Source organism: Vulpes vulpes, chromosome 3 (assembly GCF_048418805.1).
Source record: "Vulpes vulpes isolate BD-2025 chromosome 3, VulVul3, whole genome shotgun sequence".
Lineage (NCBI taxonomy): Eukaryota > Metazoa > Chordata > Mammalia > Carnivora > Canidae > Vulpes > Vulpes vulpes.
The window spans coordinates 50087910-50111635 of NC_132782.1; the positions used below are offsets into that span (position 1 = coordinate 50087910).

The 23726-nt window shown below is 42.8% G+C and overlaps 1 protein-coding gene and 1 long non-coding RNA gene across 5 annotated transcripts in view; one reads left to right on the top strand and one right to left on the bottom strand.

Moving 5' to 3' along the window:
- The window catches only part of FGF12 (fibroblast growth factor 12), a 544556-nt gene that overhangs the window by 275461 nt on the left and 245369 nt on the right, over positions 1 to 23726 (top strand). The window contains exon 1 of one of the 3 annotated variants that reach the window (XM_026016470.2): positions 17364 to 18380. The exons of the other annotated variants lie outside the window; for them this stretch is intronic. Coding sequence (XP_025872255.1) covers positions 18182 to 18380 — 199 coding nt within the window. The 5' untranslated portion in view covers positions 17364 to 18181. Of the gene's footprint in view, positions 1 to 17363; positions 18381 to 23726 lie in introns of those variants that run through there. 3 annotated transcript variants of the gene reach the window in all.
- LOC112933317 (uncharacterized) lies at positions 1519 to 17546 on the bottom strand. 2 transcript variants are annotated; one of them, XR_012000411.1, is made up of 4 exons: positions 17421 to 17546; positions 13665 to 14047; positions 10914 to 11027; positions 1519 to 2194 (listed from the first exon to the last, which is right to left on the bottom strand). It is a non-coding gene; the product is annotated as an uncharacterized lncRNA (long non-coding RNA). The 2 variants fall into 2 exon arrangements; XR_003237639.2 differs by having other exon boundaries at positions 1519 to 6096.

The window sequence follows — 23726 nt, forward strand, 5'->3', positions numbered from 1 at the left end:
GGAGGCCCTCTGGGCTGTCTTTTAGAATCAACATCCAAGGTCCCCACTCCAAACACCATCACATTGGGCATTAGATTTCAAAATAGGAATTCTGAGAGGACACACACATTTAGACCATAGCCTCTTTCCAACTTCCTGACTCACCTTTTAACTTACACTTCCATTTCAATTTTAGAAAAACAGAGAAGGAGATATATTTCCTTTTCCTCAGAAGAAAATATTTTCCAAGCAGACTATGGAGGTTACCAGTCTACTCCTTCCTTTTATAGCTGAGATGACTGGGGCCCACAAAGGGGAGGAAAGGCCTGGGGTCTTAGGGCAGGCTCATGATAGAAGCCATACCAAATCCAGATCTTACGCTACTCATCCTGTGCTCTTTTTCATATGTGACTTTGGGAAAGCCTGTGCATATTTATATCTGTTTTTTTAGTTATGTGGCCACCCAGAACTTTTCAGTAACATTTGTTGAGGAACTATATAAGAGTTGGTGAGAATATGTGTAACACCTTAGAACTTGCTCTGTTAGAGATTCGTCTCATATGTTCTTTATGCTGATTTATATATATCCATGTAAGAAAGTAGTAAGGCATTTCCATCTGCATATAATTTCTGCATACTGAATTTTAGTTTAATGTAATTTAATTTTAATGTAATGATTGAATCTGATTGCTACTAACTCCGTTGTACCATACTTATCCCAATTGCTTTTATTAAAAGATGCAATAGTACACGACTTTATTGGTTAAATTATATCGTAGTCACTTTTAAAGACTTTTAATAGCTTTCTGCTGCTTTCAAGATAAGGCACAAATTCCATAGCAATACGTGGTGTTCTCGGAAACTGATTCTAAGGTATGTCTCCATATATCTGATTCTCTGAATCCAACGAACTATCAACGCTCTTCAAATACTGTTCATTCAGCTATTGTTTTGTTTGATCAGTTTGGTTTTATTAATCATGAGCTTGGTATGTGAGATATAACAAGACACACCAGTTCCCTGTGCTAGCGGATTTCACAGCCTGACCTCACCACGATGTTGGATACCTTTGTGCTTTTCTCTTTTTTGTTCTGCTTGGAAGGCTTTCCTTAGCCCATTTCCTGGGAGGCCACATCCCAGTTATTCTTGAGTGGGACATTCTCCCATCATTCTCCCTGATGAAACCTTGCAGGGTCGCTTCCTGCAAGTGGGGTTCATCTCAGCATAGAGCCCGCCTCTCAGTGGCACGTGTATCATTCTGTCATCATGTAGAATGACAGGTTTATCCACCAGACAGTAACTTCTCCAAGGGAATAAACAGTGTTTGGTTTTCTCTATGACCCTCATGTGCTAAGCAGTTTGGCTTTTAGTAAGTGCCCAGTGGCTGAGGGATGGAGGGATAGATAAAATGTGTAGCTAGATAAAAATAGAGGTATAGATAGATACAGAAAGGAAAATCAATACTTTAGTAGGAGACTTGGCAACAGATCATATTTCATTCCTTTTTTTTTAAATTTTTATTTATTTATGATAGTCACACACACAGAGAGAGAGAGGCAGAGACACAGGCAGAGGGAGAAGCAGGCTCCATGCACCGGGAGCCCAATGTGGGATTCGATCCCGGGTCTCCAGGATCGCGCCCTGGGCCAAAGGCAGGTGCCAAACCGCTGCGCCACCCAGGGATCCCTCATATTTCATTCCTTCACCAATCTTCTTACCTTAGCATTAAAAGTTACATATAAGTACATATATATATAATTATATATACACAGAATTGTATACACACACACACATACACAGACAAATACACTGGGGGTGACTTGTTGCAGAGAACAAATACATCCATTTGCGGATGATCCTGATATGTGAGTCAAATTACATATGTTTAAGACTTAGGCAAATTCATGTCTTCGCCAAATTTTCCCCAAGCTATGGTTGTTTTTAAAGATGACTTGCAGGCTAATGAATACTCCAACAATGATTTGCAAATTTTGCATTTAATTTAATCTTTGAATCCAAAGAGCACGAGGGTGAACTAATTAAGGAAGTTATTCATGTGGCTATCAGATGCTACAGTATGCAATACGTGTATTAAAGGCTGAGTCTGCCGTGAAATTTCCTGGCACAGAAGATCCTGAGGCAAGGTTAGTGTCCCGCCTTTCAGCTCGCGTGTATTCTTGGCATGTTGCACCAGATGTTTTGCAAGCAATACTACCTGGTGAGGAAAATTCTCATTAGCATCACAAAGAATTCTGTATTTTGATGATACTTGTACGGTTACAAAGAGAATTATGAGTCTTTTATCCTATGCAATAAACCAGTAAGAGAAATTCCTGTGGTACTAAAGAATCCTGTTTTGTTTGAAAATAGATGTTGAATGAAGAGGATGAGGGGACATGGGCAGTGAGACAGAGAGAAGAAAATGTTCAGTGATTCTATATAAATCTTTATAATGGAAGTCTACTATTTTCATTTTCCAACCTTATATGCTAGTTGGGGGCATTTGGGGGATACTGTTAGCATTCTTTAATAAGGATTGTAGAAATCATTTGATATTGCCTAACAGGTAAGCTTAAATGCGGGAGGGTGAGGAAAGGTCCAAAGATGGCAATAAAGAATTTCAAATCAAGATCAGAGGTGGTGTGCAAATGCCATCATTAATCATGGATTTAACCTTGGCCCACACCCTCAGCAGCCTGAGCTTGCTTATGCCTATTTAAATCAGGTGTATGATAACATTAATAACAAATAGCTTGCTAAGTGATTGTGAGGATTGAGTGGTAAGCACGCTATACATCTCCCTTTTTGTTTGTTTGTCTTCTTTTCTTTTTTTTTTTTTAAGATTTTATTTATTTACTTGAGAGACTGTGTGAGTGGGTAGGAGAGAGGTGGTGAGCAGAGAGGGGAGGGAGGGGAAGGAAAAGAACAGAGAAAGAATCTCAAACAGACTCCATGCTGAGTGTGGAGCCTGGTGTGGGGCTCAGTCTCATGACATGACCCTCCCCAGACCACCACCTGAGCTGAAACCAAGAGTCAAATGCCCAAGTGACTGAGTCACGCAGGTACCCCTGTTGGTCTTCTTTTATTTTTTTTATTATAAATTTATTTTTTATTGGTGTTCAATTTTGTTTGTCTTCTTTTAAAAGAAAGCCTGAAATAATATCTTCAGGTGAAAAATCATATTTGATACCAGAGAGACGACTGAGCTTAGAATCCGAGAGCCTGAACTGTATTTTGGTTTAAGCTACCAGTAGCTATGTAACCTAGGGTATGCTACATCTTTCTCAGTCTTCAATTTCATAAGCTTTTAAATGAGAGTATTGACCTGGATGATTCTTAGGGTTCCTTCCATCCCAGTTCTTATGTTCAGTGATTCTATATAAATCTTTATAATGGAAGTCTACTATTTTCATTTTCCAAATGGTCCTAAGGAACAAAAAGGTTAAGCTGTTTGCCCAGGCTCTCTCAATAAGCTAACAGCAGCTATGCATTAAAATGCAAACCTCCAGAATTTAGTGACTTAATGCTGCGTTAAGTTGCTTTTTTAGATACATACTTATACAGTGGCTCCCTAAGACTGAATGCCCTGAAAAGAAAATCAGAGGTCGGCATTTTATGGATACTGCCAGTATAATTCTTTTTAAGTCTTACACAATTTGACTGGCTCTAGGAGAATTGGTTAGCAAAGCCATACACATTTTAATTACACAGATTATGCAACAGGGGGCTCTCTAACAAAGAAGAAAATTAGAGAGCCACACATTTAGGCCTGATTCAGCTTCAAAAGCAGAGTAAGTCTTGCTCACAATTTTTAAGGAAGTAGAAGTGAGATGCTGTGCTATTACAGGGCTCAGCTAGGATTATAAACGGAGGGAGATGTCAGTACTGAGGATTATTTTCTGATTGCAGGACAGCAATGTGATATTGGATGGTTAGCATTCTGCCCACAAAGGCAGCCACCTGACAAATCATGGTAAGACATTCTGAGTGAGCTCAGACCCGCCAGCATCCTCTCTGGCGAATTTCTAGATTGAGCAATCAAGGAAAAATAGAGAGAGGAAGATTTGCACCATGGATCGGAGTTCCACGGGAGAGCTGGAAAGGGTTAATAGAACCAACATGATAGAGTGGAGAGGACATCCCTTTGGAAGGTAACAGATTGAAGTCCTGATTTCTTCACTAATTAGCTATCAACTTGACTAATTGAATTTTCTCCTCTTTCAATGTCTTGTTCTGTAATAGTAGAATAATACTAATATCTATCATGTTAATCCCACAGGATAACTGTGAGGATTAAATGCTTGAAAAACACTTAAATCGTAAGATGTGATGTGGCTTGTTCTCAATCTAATCTCTCAGTTCATACATATCTTTAGCTTTTTGGAAAAAGTATGGGCCTACTTCCAACCTTTCCTAGTTGAGAGCATTTTTCATATCAGGCTTTCCCACCCTGCCAAGTACCTCTTTTCTTTTCATATAGAGCAATAGAGAAAAGCTGCAACGACTAGCACCATCACCAGCACACCACCCCTTCCTTCTCCTTGCTACCACCAGCAACACAACTGGGAGGTGACTGATCTATTAGTAAAAGGCTGGATCCCAAAGTCCTGTGTTCAAATCCTGGCCATTCTCTTTCTTAGAAGTATAACTTAGCTAACTTGCTTAAGTTCTTTGTTCCTCTGTTTCCTTGTTGATAATAGCAGTGCCTACTTAGTAGGGTTGTTATGAAAATTAAATAATTGACACATGTACTTAGACCAGTTTCTGGTAAATAATTAGTACTCTAGAAGTATTTACTTTAATTATTGTTGCCTTTATCCAGAGTTATGGAGAAGTGCTTTGTGGTAAAAGATAACCTGTCAGGTTTCGTTCTTCTGGGGACTAAGGACATCTTAGTCATGGGCCTGAGGGATGAAGGATAACCAACCCCTCTTTTTATTTTAGTTAAGCACCACAAAGTTACTTTGGAAGATCAAAGGGAGAATGCTAGTCTGCTTTTTGAGAGTTTTCTGTGATGTGGTGAGCATTATAATTTGAACCATAGAATTTTAGAGAGAGAAGGGATCTTAGTGATCATTTGGTTTATCTCATTCTCAGAATGGGAAAATAGATAGATAGAGAAGAGGAATAATCTGTCCAAGATTCCATATTGAGCAAATAGCATGAGAATGAGATTTCAAGTCCAGCTAAGAGTAGGCCTATTAAAACATATTGCTTCTGTTGACTCTCCTCATTGTAGAATTATCTCTTTCTTTGATATGAATTATTACAAAACTGCTTATTAAGAGTCATCTAAAATTTCCTGATCTATTTAGATATGGTACAAAGGAAGAAGAAAACACAACCTCCAAAGTCCAACTAGATGGGAATAGCTTTATTTTGTTTTGTGCCATCCTCACAAGAGCACTTCATCATTTCTCATTCCTCCTCCACCTCCACCCACTCAGCGATACAGGGATCAAGTCTAAACGAAAATTGGGAGAATTTAGCTGCTTTAGAGAGTATCGTTGAAATTGGGGTCATTTATTCTCATGACAGTCTTTGCTACAGTTACTAGTGTCCTTTCTTTTTCAAGTAAGTGGTCACGTTGAAAATATTTGGGCAGGTTAGATTATATATTATTTTTTTGTTGTTGTTTAGAATCCCTAAAATTGAATGTCACTCCTGGTTCCAGGACCCTTCCAAAAGTAACCTTCCATTGGAGGATTCAAAATGTAAAGATCATCTGTTACTCTTTTTAAAATTTCTCATTTTATAGAGGAGTAAACTGATACATAGTTTAAACTAGTTATTAAACTAGTTAAATGACCTTTCTATGGTCACACAATTTTCTTCTCAAAAATGTCACTCTGTGGGACATGTGCTTATACTTTCCAATTACCGTGTGTATAATAAGTTAAAAATTGCACATCAGGCAACAAGATGATTGGCTTTTCAAATCTCTGACATCACAAATAATGACAACTGTCGATCCACCATCTACTGTCATTCCATCTTCCTTCCCGTGTTTTGGAACCTTGAGTTGAGAAATCATTTTGTAAGAATTTTTCTCAGTTTATACTAAGTTTTCTCAAATTGGTTTTGAGTTTTCCGGAGTTGTGATTCTCCTTTTTCTTTCTAAAAAATGAAATCAAAGATACTATATTAAAAGCTGTGAATGTGTACATAGATTTAAATATGTCCTTCTTTCTACCATAAATTGAATCTCCAGATTTCTCTATGATTACTGATAGTAGAAATGGTAGGTCTTGTAATAGACAATTGCAACTGGAGGCCGATAACTATTTGCTTTTCACATTTCCATTATGACCCTAATAGTTTACCTACACAAGACCTTCTATTCAGGGAACCTTCATAGAGTTCCTAATAATATCTTTTGCCCTGCAAATCATTTCCCTTTGGTTCTCTGTTCACCTTTAAGCTGTTAGCTTTTGGTTACTTTAGAATCTCTTATCTCAAGTGTGATCTTTCCTACACAGGAATCCAGAAGGAATTTTGTGACTGTCCTCCACAGAATCCACTATACTTTTAACTAACACCTTGGAGGCTTTTGACACTGGCCTTTCCTGGGGAGCTTTTCTCACTTATATTTTAATAGGTTCAAGTCTCCTTTTCCTTGCTCTAGAACACTGTACCTCATAGGAACATGATCGTTTAACTGCTCAACTGTTCATTGAGGAGCAACGCCTTTAATCAGCTATGCCATCTTAATACACCATATAAGGTAACTGTTAGCCGTGTGCTTTCATGACATGGTATCTTGATATGTCTTCCTTGATGGTCTCCTTGAATCTCACATCTTGTTCCATTTTACCATCATGTTTTCACTAGGAATCAGTTTGATCATTCATTCACCCTTGTCTTTTAAATTTCTTAAAAAAAAAATTTTTTTTTTCAAGTATTGCCTTGGATGCAGCCTATAGTGATTCTGTTTTATTTTCCACCCCAGCAGTGCTAACTGTAACCATTTTATAGAATATGCATCTCAGCTCGTGGAACCCTCCTCCTATACTTCCTCTAGTATTGCTCTTACTTGAATGTCTCTGATGATGGGGAGCTCACTTCCCCTTTTTGTGAAACCATCTATTTCACTGTTGAGCTGCACTATCTTGTATAAAACTGCTTAACTGAACCCAGGTTTGCCTCTGGGTACACAGGATACCTCTTTCTTTTTCCAAGAAAAACATCTTTAGACACTTGGAGATAGACATCACTTCTTTCAATTTTTCTTTCCTTGGCTCTAGTTATTAAACTAGTACTTCAAATGAGGCCATGATCATCAGGAAACAACTAGTCTGGATGCCTCTGACTGAGATTCTGAATGGCCTTAGTCCATGGCGATCCTAACTTTTTTTTAACACTTCAAGAATATAAAGGGTCTCCTTATTAATTCATATTAATTCATCATCTAAAGACAGGCATGAAGAGAGCCTTGGATTTGGAGTCTGCTAAACTAGATTTGAATTCTTGACTGGACTGATGCTTCAGACAATTGACTAACCTTTCTCACCTTCAGTTTTCTCATTGTACAGGTGGAAAATGATGTTGGCCCTGTAGGACTGTCATGACGATTAAGTAAAATAATTTGTAGAGTGCCCAGCACTGTCCCTGGTCGATTGCGGTTGCCTGATAAATTTTAGTTTCCTTTGTCTTTTCCTACCCTCTTCTTCCTTTTCTTCAGATACTTTTAACCTGTACTTTGAACATAGTTTTCAGTTGATGTTTTTGCATGGTTCTAACTAATTAATATGGACTCTGTAAGGAAAACCCAATGATTGCTTGATTAAAATGAAAACGGGGTTAATATGAGACTATATTGAAGGCCACAATGATTGCTTGATTAAAATGAAAATGGGGTTAATATAAGACTATATTGAAGGCCAGTGTGTAACAGAGGAAATCACAACATGGAGAAAATTTGCAACTAACATCTAGATAACTTGATACGATTCACTCCCCAGAGTCCATAGCTCCAGACCAGTGTCTTAGGAGTGCCTTTGAGATTGTTTTTCTGTACAGTTTCTGGCCTGATTTTACTTGCTAGAGCGTCTCTTCCCCTGACAGTCAGAACAACTGTAGGTCTGAATGGATTGCTCAAAATTCAGGGACAAGAAAGAAAGGCATGCCTCCTTTTTGGAACTTTAAATGTAACTTTTCAGGTCTAGGTCTCTTTTATCTAATGCCTGAAACTATGACTTTCTACTCACTTTAGAGAATAATCTTTCCCCCAGGCGAATGGTGTTGGTTTACCCTAGGAGTTTATCAAGGTTGCATTATCAGAGAACAGTAGTTCAATGTCTGTGCTAGATGTACAAAGGGGATAAGGGGAACACATTCCCAGATTAAGACCCGGTGTTTTCTACTATAGTTATCAGACATTTGTTTCTTTTTTTATTATAGCTACTACTTAAATGATGCTATCAGAGACTCAAGGTGATACCACTATTAATAAAAGTTTGCCTAAGGTTTTCTTTAAGGTAAAATTTGAGACTATTCTTGCTCATCCTGAACATTTATTATTTTCAAGTTAAAACCAAATCTATATACACAGTTACAGAGTATCTGCTCTAGTCAAAGTACTAGATCCTTATAGGAATAGAAAATTTAAGTCATGGTTCTCTCTTCCAAATTCTATTTCTAATTTCATAAGATGATTTTACTTAGAATATTGTTTTAAATAATGATGTCCAGTTATTTTAGCATGAAGTCAACATTCTTTCCCTGATTTTTTGTCCTCAGCATATAGTAAATGCTTCTAGTTACTTATCTTTTAAAGGCCAGCTATGGCTATTTCCTTGTCTTATCCTCTTTTAGAGATGAGAAGAAGAGCTGTCAAAATGTGGAGAAAGGAATGGGATCTCTTGCTCCCTTGCTGTGTTCTTGTGAAAAATATTTTTAAGTGAATGAGAATTTTACTAAATACTTTCATTTACTACTCCAGAATTTTCAAACATTTTCTTCTTTGCTTCCCTACTATTCTGAAAGGAAGCTTGCTAAATATTTTTTACTTTGGTTTTGAGCAATTTTGCTTCTCGTAAAATGTGAATTTAGATATTTTTAGATGAAAGGTACTATATTTCATTCATCTATCCACTCATCAACTCATCCATTTACTCACTCATTTATTCATTGACTCATTCATATTTTTCTTTGTTTTAAAAATTTGTGCTTTTTTCAATATATTACTTTAATTAATCTACATCCTATATAGCAGTCATTTTACAGGCAAACAAACTTAGGCTCAGGTAGGCTAGGTAACTTTATGCAAGGACAAATTGTTTACTCTAAATTATATATTCTTTCTGCTTTCCATTCATTTTTAGAGAATTCCTGAAACTTAGGACTAGAAATGACCTCACTGGTCACCTTGTCCAAACTCCCATTTGATCCCTTGATAGTTTTCCCTAACCAGTTTGTGTATTTCAGTCATTTCCAATAAAGCCATACTCAATACCAAATACCTATGAGCACAGGACCAGTGTGATCTTTCAGTGTTATTTTAACAGCACCCAGTGGACAAAAATATGAATTTGTTACAATTTTAATAGTACAGTTTGAGTGTCAGTCATGTGCTGGGTGCTGTAAGAGACTGCTATTTCAACAAGATCTAGTCCCTGAAAATTTGGGATCTAAATTTAGAAATGAGAGCAACTAGGAATGGTCCATGGAGAAAGAAGCTCAGTAAAGATGGCTGACAGCATGGATGTTAGGACTGTCAAGACCTTTTAAGGTCATTTTGATCATATTCTGAGAGTTTAAAAATTGACTACTTATTTTATCTGATGTCTGTGGTGTTTCTTTTCCTTATTGTTATATTCCTTCTCTTATGTGAGAGTGATTGTGTGTGTGTATGTGAGTGAGAGACACACAGTGAGAGAGACAGAGAGACAGAGAGGTTGAAAGAGAGATTGAGAGAAAGAGATCTGAACTAAGACTATAGACCTAAATATTGGGGATTGGTGTTGCTAAGGGCAGAAATCTAGGTAGTGTTCCCTCTCAGGCAATCAGATTTTAACAGATGGATTGAATTTAGGCAGACAACTTTAAAGGGTTTTGATAAAGCAAAATGATCAACTTGGAGATATTAAGACTACCCCTGAGTTAGCTGAGTTTGTTTTTTGATGTAAGAATAAATGCTTCATTTTTTACTTTAAGATGGATAGATGAATGGGTTAATTAATTAATTTCATTGATTAATTTACTCAAGAATTTAATGAGCACATGCTACATACTTAATGCTATTTTAGGTACTGGAGTTAAAAAATAAACAAAATCGGTAACCTCCCTGTCCTTATGGGTTTATATTCTCATGAGGATCTTCCAGCTACATTTCCCTTCTAGAAGGAAGAGGTATCTCTGGATCAGTGACAGTGGAAATTAGAAAGGGGCTAAAATGATAGTGAGTCAGTGAAGAAAGACTTTCTAACGTCCTCAATCCAGCTGGGAAGGAAAATAACCAAGTGCCAACCATGAGGTTCAAGCCAAACTAAGGTCTACTTTTTTAGGAACAAGAATGGAAGAAATGGAAATTTGTCCTCTTATAAATTTCTCTAATTCCTATTTATTTATTTATTTATTTATTTATTTATTTATTTATTTTAGGATTTTATTTATTTAACAGAGAATGAGAGAGAGAGAGAGAGAGAGCACACGCAGGTGGAGAGGTGGGCAGAGGGAGAGGGAGAAGCAGACTCCCCACTGAGCTGGGAGCCCAATGTGGGGCTCTATACCAGGACCCTGGTTATGACCTGAGCAGAAGGCAGATGCTTAGCCTACTGAGCCGCCCAGGCACCCATTTAATCCCTATTTTGACTTAGTTTCCCTATAGTATTCTTATGAAGCTCAACTTGAATTACTGATCAAAAGAGGAGGACACAGTCTCAGAATTAGAGGGTATCCTCTCATGGCCAAGGGTGGGAATGTTGCCCCCTTACCTTAGCTCTGTGGCCCAGAGAGAAGTACAAGCTGCAGAAGATTTGGGACACTTGGGTCCCTTCCCTTCCAATATTGAGTGATCTCTTCAAGCTCAGTTTACCAAATGTGAAGCCCTGTTAGTGAGTACTAGAGGTTAGTGAATGAAAAGACATTCAACATTCCCATTTTTTCTCTGTGATTTTAGGACGTGAGAGACCTTGAGATCAAAAGGCCTGGATTAAACTCCTAGATCCTCACTCATCTGTTGTGTGACCTTGGGGGATGTCATCACTTATTGGAGTCTTAGTTTGTCAGTAAAATTGGGTTACTATTGTTCCTTTAACTTTCTTCTCAAGGTTGTTGGGAGTCTCACTGAGCTAATACACGGAAGATGATTTCTTTCCTTTTTTTGGGGGGGGGGAGATGATTTCTAAGCAGTAGAAAGCTATATAAATGCAAGTGAAATTTGCTTTCTTATTTTATTAGTTTTATTGCATGATTATAATTGTGTATGATAGCATGTTTTTATTGACATACAGTGTAACACAGAGAATAAAAGGGACGCTCTGGAAATGAATTCTGTGGGTTACACCTGAACTCTACTAATTCTTAAGTGGGTGACCTTGATTAAGCAACTGAACCTCTTTGTGACACACTTTCTTCATTTATAAAATGAGGATAATGACAGAACCTACCTCATAGGGTTGTTATAAGGATTCAATGTGTCCATAATTACAGTGCAGTTAGAGCTGCAGGGTGCTTAGCATTGGCTCACATCAGTGTACCTTATATTTCTTATCAAAACAGAAATTTTTTGAAACATTGATAATTTCTCTACTTGGGCAATAAGGACACCACCCCTGATGTATGCCAGAGAGAATTAAATCTATTGTCTTTCCTATTTTGAGAAATGATCAAAACCAAACACATAACATGTAAAAATGCAGTTACTGAACTATTGGATAAAGGTCCACAAAGAAATGTGTTGTGTAAAGGAATTCACAGATTATTAGAAAGTTAATTGTTTATATTGCTTTTGCCAACCTATTTTCACTGACAATCTGGCAGAGAAAAGCAAAAATAAAAGGAAGTGCCACTCCTTCATGAGATAAAATTCATGGAGAAAAGGTCTTCTTCTGCCTGTCAAGCTTGCTGTGTCAGAGCCCAATGAGCTCATGTTCGCCAAGCTTTGAGTCAGGGGCCTAATCTCAGAGAAGGATGATATATGAGCAGAACTGCACTCCTTTGTGTTCCTAACAGGCAAGGACATTGACAATATTCCACTAATGAAAATTTTGTTTGCCATTACAATGTCAAGGTTAATCATTCATTTCAAGTAGATCCAGCCTTCATTAAATACATCATGTCCAGGAGTGAATGATGATGTGTATGAATCACAAGGTATGTTTTCCTGTTTTGGGAAGTCTGGGTTTTACTGCAGGACTTGATTTAAATGGATATATATATATATATATTTTAATTTTCTTTATTTATTCATGAGAGACCCAGAGAGAGAGAGAGAGAGGCAGAGACACAGGCAGACAGAGAAACAGGCTCCACCCAGGGAGCCTGAAGCGGGACTCGATCTGGGGACCCCCAGGACCACGCCCTGGGCCGAAGGCAGGCGCTAAACCGCTGAGCCACCCACGGATCCCCTTAAATGGATATTTTAATGACAGCATGCTCATTCTAATACTTTATGTTATTATCACATCTTCTTTGAGGCTTGCAACAGCTCAGTTAGATAGGTACTGCTGGTGTCATGATCGCTGACCTGTTTTGCAAAAGTGGTTTAGACAGACTGGATAACTTGTCCAGTAGCATACAGCTAGTGGGTGATTAAGAGTTAAGTAAGTTCCTGATGACATGTACTGTAAGTTCATTGAGGGCAGGAAGATTGTAGAGGGTGTATAGAGTTCTCCTTGATAACCAAAGTAGAGCCTTGTATGTACCCTGTGCTCAATTCAAGGTTTCAAGTGATTGTGGTTTCAATTCAAGGTTTCAAGTGACAGTGACCCTAAGAGTTTGATGGTGGGAGTTAGAAGGCTTGGCATGTATATAAGGGAAAGACTATTTAACGTTCTGTGTTTTTCGCTTTTAAAATATGGACATGATTAAGACTGTCCATGCTTTATTTGCTTGAGTCGAGGTCAGAAATAGAAACACAGGGATCCCTGGGTGGCGCAGCGGTTTAGCGCCTGCCTTTGGCCCAGGGTGCGATCCTGGAGACCCAGGATCGAATCCCACGTCGGGCTCCCGGTGCATGGAGCCTGCTTCTCCTTCTGCCTATGTCTCTGCCCCTCTCTCTCTCTCTCTCTGTGACTATCATAAAAAAAAAAAATTGAAAAAAAAAAAGAAATAGAAACACAACTCCATACGTATCCTTTCAGTGTGTATCTGACAACTTTCTCCAAAGTAATTAAAACTGCTTCCAACCATGATGCCTTCAGAATTGTGAAGGTAAGAGTTTCAAGTTGGTCAAAGAAAGACATCATAAACATCAAGGTATTGTTATCTCTGAGATATTGCCCTTTAAAAATTGTTTTACCTAAATCATCAGTAGGCTGATTTAATCTCATTCCTGACGCCCAAACGCGAAGATGCTGAAATGCCCGTGTGACTGTGGAGGAAGATTCCTGACATTTGGTGGCCCAGGTTATGAATTTCTGGATAACAAAAAGCTGACTTAAAGTTTAGGAGCTACTTTGCTTCTAAACTAAACAGTTGTGTGCAGAGATCCTAGATAACTTCTCAGAGGTCCTGAGACTTACCTCTTCTTCTCATTGAGGAAATGGAGTAAATAAAGTAAAGGATGCTGAGGAGGACTGCCAGGGCTCAGCAGCCACAGGAGCACTCTGACAACAGCTTCAGAGGTGCAAGAAGAAGATAGTCTTTGTTGTCTAATCGAATGGAAAACACCACATTCTTTTAATAGAGATCTAAAGACAGGAATAGTGTCACTCTCAGAAAGCTCCCATTTGTTGTTTTTATTTTGTTCCTTAAACGCCTGACTTGATGCTGGCATGTCAAGACCAAGAGGAGAACTTCAAACAAGTGTTGTCTGCTTTTTCATCTCCTGCCCCATCACCCTCTTCTATCTTGTGCCACCACATTGGTTTCCTTCTGCATCAAACTATGTTCATTTTGCATAAACCTGCAGAAAAAAAGACCCAACACATGCAAAGATTAGATAACACACATTCTCTTCCCAGGCTTTTCTTTTTGGGGGAGTGGGAATCACAGGATTACAATTCTGTGGAAGTGCTAGATTTGGAGAGGCTGAGTTAATTTCTTCCTCCTAGTATTATCTACATTGTGTGTGTTTGTGTGTGTGTGTGTGTGTGTGTATGAGTGTGAATAAAACTCTCAAGCTCTGACACATGAAAAACTTGTTAAAAACTCAAATTCCTGGCCTCCACTACTCAGAGACTTATGCTTCATGTTCTGAGAAACCATTGGGAATCTGCATTTAAAAAAAGCATCTCAGAAGAGTATCATGCATTTTCTTAAAAAAAAAATAAAAACAAACAGTCATCATCTCTTGCACTCATTTGGCATTTTCCAGTTTTCAAAATGCTTGCACATACATATTCAGTTCTGTGAGGTAGATGGGAATGATTATGCCCATTTTGAGGATAAGATACTCCAAGTTTAGCAATGATTTCCTCAGGGCCTCACCACACACCCCTCGCGTGCCCATTTCCCTGTATTCCTCCTCACCTTAGCTGACCTTTTCCTTTTGGGGTGTTGAGCTGCAAGAGGCCAGGGGCTCCCAAAGCCAGCCAGTACTGTCTGTGCCTGCCTTCCTCGACAATGAGACAAGTTTCTTCTGGTAGCCAAGGAAGGAAAATGATTTTATCTGTGAAATGTGAACACTTCCCTAATTGACAATGTTATCAATTGATTCCTTGCCCTATTGGGATGCATTTTTGAAAATGTATTCAGCTTTACTTTGGGAGGAGTGTGTATGTGCGTGTGTTTGTCTTTTTTACCTGTCTTGTTCTATATAGTTAGAATCCCAAGTTCACTGTCCTTACTGAGTCACATTGCACTGCCGAAGGGGATTGTGTCGTGTGGACAATTGGGATTCACTCCTCTCCGGAGCCTTGCTTATTCCATCCTCCTCCTAGCTGTCCACCCCATAAACCCTCCATCTGCTTCTGTTATGTCCAGCAGCAGCACCGAATATCCAGGCCCCCAGACACCCTAGGCTTGTTTGACACAGTGCTCCCTGTAACCAGCCTCAGAGGCCTCAATCCTTCTCATTGCCTAAGTGAATTTCTGCTAGGTTTGTGCCCACATCCAGAGAGTTCTGGGACCTCTCCTCCGGGTCCCCTATCCAGTAGCTTCCTGGGCCTGCATGGTCCTTGCCCTCTATTCGGATGTCTCGAACATATACTTGTTTCTGTTGGAAATCATCCACTTAATCTTCTAGCGCTACCCTTTATGCTTAGTGGAGAGACGAGGCGCAGGATTAGGGGTATCTGAAGACAAGTTGAAGAGAGATTTTTAAATACAACGAAGAGCCAGGTCCAGACCTTAGCAGGAATGGAAGGTGATTATTCCTTTCCCTTTCCAAAATCTTTCATGCTGCATTTCAACTTGGGTGACAGCATCTTCTCTGCTGAGTTTTCCGTAACATCTGCCATCACTAGCATCCTGGAGCCCTGGACTGCACTCCAAGGCCGGTGGTTGACTGCCCTTGCCCACAGTCACCCCGTCACCCCTCCTGCATTCTCCTCTCTGTGCGGGGTGCTCACTCAGATCCCTCATTTTAAGGAGAGAGAACCTGCTTTGCAGCTTTCTGGGTAGAACCAAGAAAACTGGGTTCCAAGGATGCGGAAGCACTTTATCCTGTTACAAAATGAGCTGAAGGTGGGGCTCGACATTAGGGCCCGAAAGGCCATTGCTACTTTCTCCAGTGTCCACTGCCTTCCTCCCTGAACCGAGAATTCTGCGTGCGCCAGCTTCAGGGAGGGTGGACTGCTGTCCCGCAGCTCCTCCCCCGCCGAGCCCCCCTCCTTGTGCCCTCGGGGGCCCCTAACCGGCCGGTGCTTGTGTTTTCTCTTGGGGGAGGGACGGGACGCCACAGACCCGAGCTGCAGTTCCTTCACTCTGCCTCTGAGAATGTCTCATCCAAACCTCAATCACGTAGGATTGCGTAGAGAGGCGAGAAGGGGAGAGACAGGAGACGGGGAAGGGGGAGAGGGGTGACGGGAGGGAGGGAGGAGAAGAGGGTCTGGGAGCCGAGGGCGCCTGGGAGGGAGGAGGACCCGAGCGCCCGCGCCTCCCTGCGCGCCCGGAGCCCGACCCCCGGCCGGCCCGGCCCCCGCGCGCTGCCCAGCCCTCGGGCGGGGGGAGCGGCCCAGAGCTGCTCCGGCGGCCGCCGCCTGTCGTCCCCGCTCCGTGTCCGTGTCCGCGTCCGCGGCCGCCGTCCCCGCCTGGAGTTTCCAGCGGAGCGAGCCGGCTGCGCGGCGGCGGGGGCGCCCGGGAGCAGGGAGGCTCGGCGCGCCCCGAGCCTCTGCCCATGAATGGGACTCGGCCCTGAGCGCCCCCTCCGGGGCCTGGGGGGGCGGCGGCGCTGAGCGGGCCCCGCGCGCCAAGTTGGGCGAGTTGGCGGCGGCCGCGGGGGGCGCGGGACGGCCTCGGGGGCCCCCGCCTGCGCTCCCGGCGCGGACCGCGGTGGGCAGCCCCGGCCCGGGGCGGGAGCGGGAGCGGGAGCGGGAGCCGGAGCCGCAGCCGGAGCCCGAGCCGCCGTCGCCCGCAGCCAGCCCCCGCCCCTCCCGAGCCGTCCTCGGCCGGGATGGGCTGCGCGGGAGCCGGGGTCGGCCTCGCGGGCGGCGGGTGAGCCGCAGCGGACCTGCCGCCTGCGAGCTGCGCACCCGCGGGCCGCGCGGCGACGGCCTGATCCCGAGCCCGCCAGGGCGCCCCCTCCTCCCCCCGAGCCTGTGCGGAGACCGGCTGGGTGCGGCGGCCCCGCGCGGACCACGGCGGGGAGCTCCAGTTACGGCGTGTGGGCGCCGAGCTGGAGAGGACACCTTCGGCATCGCTGCCTTTTGAGGGGGCTTATTTAAACGACTGAGTCATTCCAGATTTAGGATTCCCTAAATAATCACCAACTGTGCCCGCCTTGTGCCAGAAAGCGAGCCGGGAGAGCAGGAGCGCCCGCTCTGGGGACCCCGCGCAGCCCCGGCGCTCGCCTCCCGCGGGCTTCTCCCCGAGGGGTGCTTCGGCCCTCGAGGATCTGCCTCCCTCGGTCGGCCCGTCCCTCGCTCCCTCCACCCCCCCCCCCTCCCTCCCTCCCTCCCTCCTTCCCCGGCCCTCCCTCCCTCCCCCTCCCCTCGCCTCCCGCTCTCTTCGCAGCGCGGCCGGCGGGGAGGCGCGCGCACCGCAGCTGGAAACAGCTGCCCGCGCCCCGCGCCCTGCGCCCCGCGCCCTGCGCTCCGGCCCCGCGCCCCGCGCCCTGCGCTCCGGCCCCGCGCCCCGCGCCCCGCGCCCCGGCCCCGCGCCCGCGCCCGCGCCCCTACCCGGACTCCGGCTCGCCGCTCCCACTTCGCGCCTCTCGGGATCGCAGAACTCCGGCGGCCCGGCCCTGGAGCACCGCAGCCGGCGCGATGCTTTCCGTAGACCTCGCCCAGCCGGGACGGACCTCCTAAGCTCCAGAACTGCGGGCCGCGGGGAGTTAAATCGCTGCCTTCCTCTCCTCCTCTCTGGCTGGCGGTTGGTGGCTTGTTTTCTCCAGGAACGTTTTATTCACTTTTTAGTATTTCCTACCGGGGGGCACGCTACCCGCCTCGGCCCGGACTCTGCTTTGCAAACGGGTCTTGTATGTATGTGTGCGTGGATGCACTTCGGACCCCTGGGCACGCTTGCGCCTCCCCAGCGGGGCACGGCTCGTTGTTTCCGGACATCCCTGCGACCCTTCCACTCGGGACTCTGAGCAGGGTGGCCAGAGCCCCCCCCGCCCCTTGGACGCGGATCGCCGGGGGAGGGTGCAAGTTTGGGGTGCAAGAGTCTAGTTAACTGGAAGGCCTGGGACCGCCCCGCCCCCGCTGCCAGCGGCCGGGGAAGTTTACATCTGGATTTTCACACGTTTTGTCGCCACTGCCCAGACTCTGACTAACCTTGTGGGCGTCGGGTCTCCGGCACCGCAGGCTCCTCAAACGTTAGCACTTGCCTCCCCGCGCCTGCCCCGGCCCTGCAGGCCGCCGAGGTGCTGCCCTCGCCCCGCGGAGCGCGGGCCCGAGGGCGCAGGGGAGCCGGGGCCTGGGGCCCGCGCTGAGCCGCTATGGCTGCGGCGATAGCCAGCTCCTTGATCCGCCAGAAGCGGCAGGCGAGGGAGTCCAACAGCGACCGGGTGTCGGCCTCCAAGCGCCGCTCCAGCCCCAGCAAAGACGGGCGCTCCCTGTGCGAGAGGCACGTCCTCGGGGTGTTCAGCAAAGTGCGCTTCTGCAGCGGCCGCAAGAGGCCGGTGAGGCGGAGACCAGGTCAGTAGCAGCCCGGGCGGTGGGCTCCCCGGAGCTCACGCCCCTCTCCCCTTTTGCAGAGCGCCCGGGGCACCCGCCCGAGGGAACCGGGGTCCGCCTGGGGTCCCCCTTCTCCCCTCGTCTCTCTTTCAGTCACCCTCGGGCAGGGCAGCTGGTAGCTTCTGGTCCCACATTCAGGAAAACACTTCATTATCTCGATGAGCCCTCGGCTTGGCTAGGATGAGGGCTACCTGGCTAGATGCTCCTGGTCCCATAAAGCCTGTAGGATCCTTGAGGGCGGCGGCCGGCTCCTTCCTAACCCCTTTCTCTGCTTCCCGTCCATCCATCCATCCGTCCATCCATCCATCCATCCAGTGCGCACACTGCCTGCTGAAGACCCAAATATAAACAAACGTTATCTCCCCTGACAGTTAGCATAGTTCTGGACACTGACACTGAGTAGACACCAGATGAGCCTAATTTTTTTTTTTTTTCGTTTTCTAACTCTTCCTCCAGCAACACCTGATATTGCATCTTTCAGAGGTTCCAGGGGGTTCTCACCTCCCCACTTTCCCGCATGCCCCTTTATTTCCTTGTCCACAGACCTCTTTTTCCTCTTCTCTTCCTCCAGCACTCTCTTGGTTTCCCAGGGTTCTGGTCATGAACTTTTCTGCCCTATTGCTCCCATCCTTTGCACACTCGCACTTTCTTTTGGGACATTAAGGAAAAGACATGGTATCTGCAGTTGGGCCTAAGGGAGTGTGAGAAAAAAAAAAAAACAACAACTTTAGATTTCCCAGAGATTTTCTTGTTCAGGCCTTTCTGAAGTTCTCTTCTTTGTCCCTCAACTCACATGGTTGATCCTCAGTGTGATCTTTATTTACAAAGTGGAAAGTGGATACCTTTCCAAGTACTTATTCCCAGCTCAAACCAGGCCAGCTTGAGAGGATGAAAGCAGACTTGCCCAGATTTGTGCTTCCACCAGGCTTCATTGATCCTCAGGGTGTGGCCTGCCGGATCACTTGCAATTTGCAGATACCTTCCCCTTGGTGTGGTCAACCGAAAGGAAATATGGCCTAGATAGAAAACTTGCTCTGTGATCAGTTGACTGGTTTCGGTTAGCATCTTTGCAACTCTGACTGTAATGTTCTCCTGGGTTCCAGAAATGAAACATGGGCTAGGGTCATTGGGGTGAGGAAAGCATTAGGAAAGTGTGGCCGGGTGAGGCTCAGAATTAGTTGAGAAATTTAGGATTAAGTCTTAAGAAGAAGACATCTCATTTTCATTTTTCCCGTGGGTTTTCGTGACATGATTCCCTCCACAGTGGACTCGTTCTCTTATTCTGTGATGTCGATCAAAATAGTACATTTCAGGAGTAAACAGTGAGATGATGATCCCAAGGCGAGAGCTACTAAAATCTCTGTTGATTTACATACAATTAATATGGCCTATTAATTTCATAAGGTGAAACTTTCTTTGAAAACTGGAGTTCTGTATTTATAGAGTATAATAATTCATGTGGGGGCAAATAAAATCCCTTGTACTGTTGTGCAGGGATCATTTGGGAGTCATCTTCTCTGAGGGCTTGTGTGGCCTACAAGGAACTTCAAGGCTCTGGATTCTGAAAAGTGTAACTTTTTTCATATTTCAGTCTTTGAAGTATGTTCTTGTACTCTAGTTGGGATGATTAAGTGATGTTTTTGAATAGAGCCTGCCCAGCCTCCTCACTTCTAAACCAGGCAATAAAAATGATTGGGTGACTTACCTGATCCTTGCGGAAGATGATTTGGAGATGAACAATTTGCATGGCTTAATTTTACATGGGGAAATTGCTTCCTGTGGCTCTTTCCTTAGCATCTCATTAGAAAATAGAATTTGAGGGAATTGCTGAGTTTATTGTTTTCTAAAGTGTTTATTTAATCCGCTCCCCTTTTTTCATTTCCGTAGTGTACGTCTTGGCAGAGAGGATCCTGGCTGGTGACTTATTTTATTTAGCTAACGGCTCACAATAATAATCTGGCTGAGCGATCACAGGCCCTGTTAAGACATGCCCAGCACAAGGCCAACATGTACACCATGGCCTTCAGTTTGGACTGAAGCTCAGCTTAGAAGAATCGGAGTGTGGGGTGCGGAAAAAGATTTGGAAAGATGTTAGCGTGCTATTATCGCTACTAACAAAGCCAAATAATTAGTCTGTTGATTTGCTGTCAGCAACCATGATTCACATAGCATGGGATGAACCTATTTATAGAGAGGTAGCACCTTCCACATCTCAATTCCAGAGAGAATTCTTTAGCTGGATTGGGAGGAAGTTGCTAAACACCAAAAAGAAAAGCTATTTGAGGGAATTTGTTTTGTAAGCATTTGATGTTACCTTCACTTAACATTTGAGTTATTCTTGAAATCACTTCTCCTCCTAAGCCATTCCCTGATGAACTGAGTCACAAGTCGTAATAAAGTGGGGAAATGGAATACATGGTCCTAATAAAGAATTTCCACTCTGAAATTCCGTCATTGAGACACATGTTCCATTGACCAGACTTTCTAAGGGAATGGAGCTGAGGCAGTGAAACTAAGTCAGATGTTGGATGGGAGAGGACACAGTTGTTTTTCTGATTTCACGGGTAACATCTTAAGTGTCGCTCAGCTTCTTAGTTCACTAAGTTCTGATGTGTATAAGGTTGAAACTTTGTCAACACAGTGGGAGTATGGAAATTACACGGTAAAGGGTTCAGACTTTTAAAATCATGATATTGTACGATTGAAACATGAGAGGTGACAGTGCGGGATCTCATAGCATGCAATTCCAGTGCCGTGGTGCACACCAGAAGCTTTAATAATGCCGTCCCAGGAGCACAGCGTGACGGCTTATCCTGGGATGGTGCAGCAGACTCCTTACTTATGATGAGGAATCCTAGAATCAGAGCAATTTATAGAAGATTACATAGCTAGATTGGGGCAAAATTAGGACTAGAATTAGACCCATTTGACTTGTCTTGCTGGTGCTCTTCATAACACAACACTGAAAAAAGTAGTATAAAAAAGCTGGGTGTCTTGTATTAACGGATAGAAATAATTTTGTAGATTTTGCATTTATGTTTACCATTAGGGATTGCTGCTGCTGCCATCGCCACTCTTGTTGTTGTTATTATTATTTTGTAATTAGAACAGGGATAGTGCACAGTACAGGAGGTAACTGGTAGGAGGTGGTATAGGCTAAGTCAGGCAGCTAGGGTGCTAAGATGACCATCCCATAGCTAGCATGCATTATAGCAATAAATCGAATAGTGAAGACATACAGATAGCATAGCAAGAGTTAGTCCCTTAGGCACTGTATGGATTGCAGCTCTTTGCAAATGAGATTTTGGAGACCTTGAACTGGCAAGTTGGCTGAAGTCATCGAACCAAAGAAAAGTCTGTAGAACATTTCTGTTTGTACCTTGTGATAAAGAAGAGAGCATGCTTGTATTATTATTTGGGTTATTATTTATGTGTGGAATACCTGTATGGGCCCGGTCTGCTAAAAATTTTGCTAAAATGTTGACGCCACTTAATTTGCCGCATCTGGGCTCTTAGCATGTCCACGCGAATTACATAGCTCATTCATTTCCAACATTGGATACACTTTTGTATAGAAACACCTGTACAAACAGCTGACTCCAAAAGCATTTCTGTTTTGACTCAAAAGTTACTGCACGTAACGGATAACATTCATAATCAAGAAAGGGGAAACTGTTTGTCAACTCTCTCAATGTTGGAGAGACCAGGGACCTTGGAGGTCATCCAGTATCACTCATTCATTTTTCAAATGAGAGTGCTCTGGAAGGCATAGAGTAACAAGATAAGCCCAAATCTATGTAGTTTAAGTGATTTTTAAATTTTTATTACTTTTCTATATCATTTTAATTCCTTCCCTTAAACCAGATCATTAAAAAAATCAGCAATCAGGAAAAATTCCTGGTCAAAAAAACATTAGATATTTTTCATGACTTAAGTATTAGGTTTTCTAGGCCCTTCTCTTTTAAAAATTATGCAGTACATTTACGTTGAGTGGGTAAAATAAATCAAATAAGTAAGTATAAATGTTACTAAATTTCATTGCTTTTCATTTGTCTTTTTTTTCTGAGTCCTTATTTCTGCTGTTATAAAAATTGTGTTGTTAAAAATATTTCAGTATCCTTCCAACTTGTTTTGGTAGATGTATAGAATTTAACAGCACAATCATTCAACATTTTACTGTCAAAGACATTCTTTTATATAGATGAAGAAAACATTACAGAATATAGAAACTTCAACAAGAAAATTGATGAAAAGGGGAAATAATGCTTAATCATGGGATTTATGGAACATAAATTAGATTTTTATAGATTAAAATACTTTCTGGTCAACATATAGATCAAGATATGACAGATTATACTTTACATTTATAGGAAGGACTCTTACTGTATTTTCTTTTTTAAAAGTCTGACTCATGTCTCAACTACAAAATCGGCCTAATTAAATGATATTTGGCTTGATGTGTGTTAAAAAAATAAAAAAAAACAAACAAGCTTTTCTCTTCAGAAACCCACCCTACAGTTTAAACTGATATTTTGAGTGTGTGTGTGTGTGTGTGTGTATTTGTTTTAATCTTATTTTCTCTACAGCAGTGCATTCTCATCAACAAATTAAGTTTCCATTGTAAGAACATTATAAAATAGCAGGTACTGTGATCTCTTGATTTCTTTCATCCCACAGAGATCTCATCAAGCCATAACTCAGGATTAAGTCTTTAAAGTTTTAATGAAGTCGATATTCTTGAACAGAATTAGAAAAACAATTTGTAGGAAATGAGGCAGTCTGTATTTGAGGAAGCAATAGGAATATTTTGGAAGATCTTTAAAAACTAAAGCTTTGAAAAAAAAAAATAAAGCTTTGGCTCATAAGTTATATGTAGAAAAAAAGTGCTGGCCTTACTAGCATATTGCCACATTGCTTCTGTTCTTGGTGAAAGCATATTTATGCATGGACATGTAGTGGATTTGGTTTGGGGAATTTGTTAATAGTGATTACTTTTTTCTCTTCTCTTCTTTGAGTGCTCCATCAAAATGTGTTTGCTATTGACTTTTCCTCCTAGAATTATTATAGATTTTATGAAGACTCTCAAAGGCAGCCTCATTAGACAGAGGGGACCCAGCTAATTTACTACATTTTGGATTCTATCTAATGGCCTACCCATCAAATTATAGAGTTTTAGTTGTCTAAAGAAAGATGCACCATATCCAAAGGGCTCTCATTCCAAGGCTACCTTCTAAGCGTCTGTGAAAAGGAGGAGCCTTAGATATAAAATGTCTACAAATTAATCATATATATATAATTATAACTTTT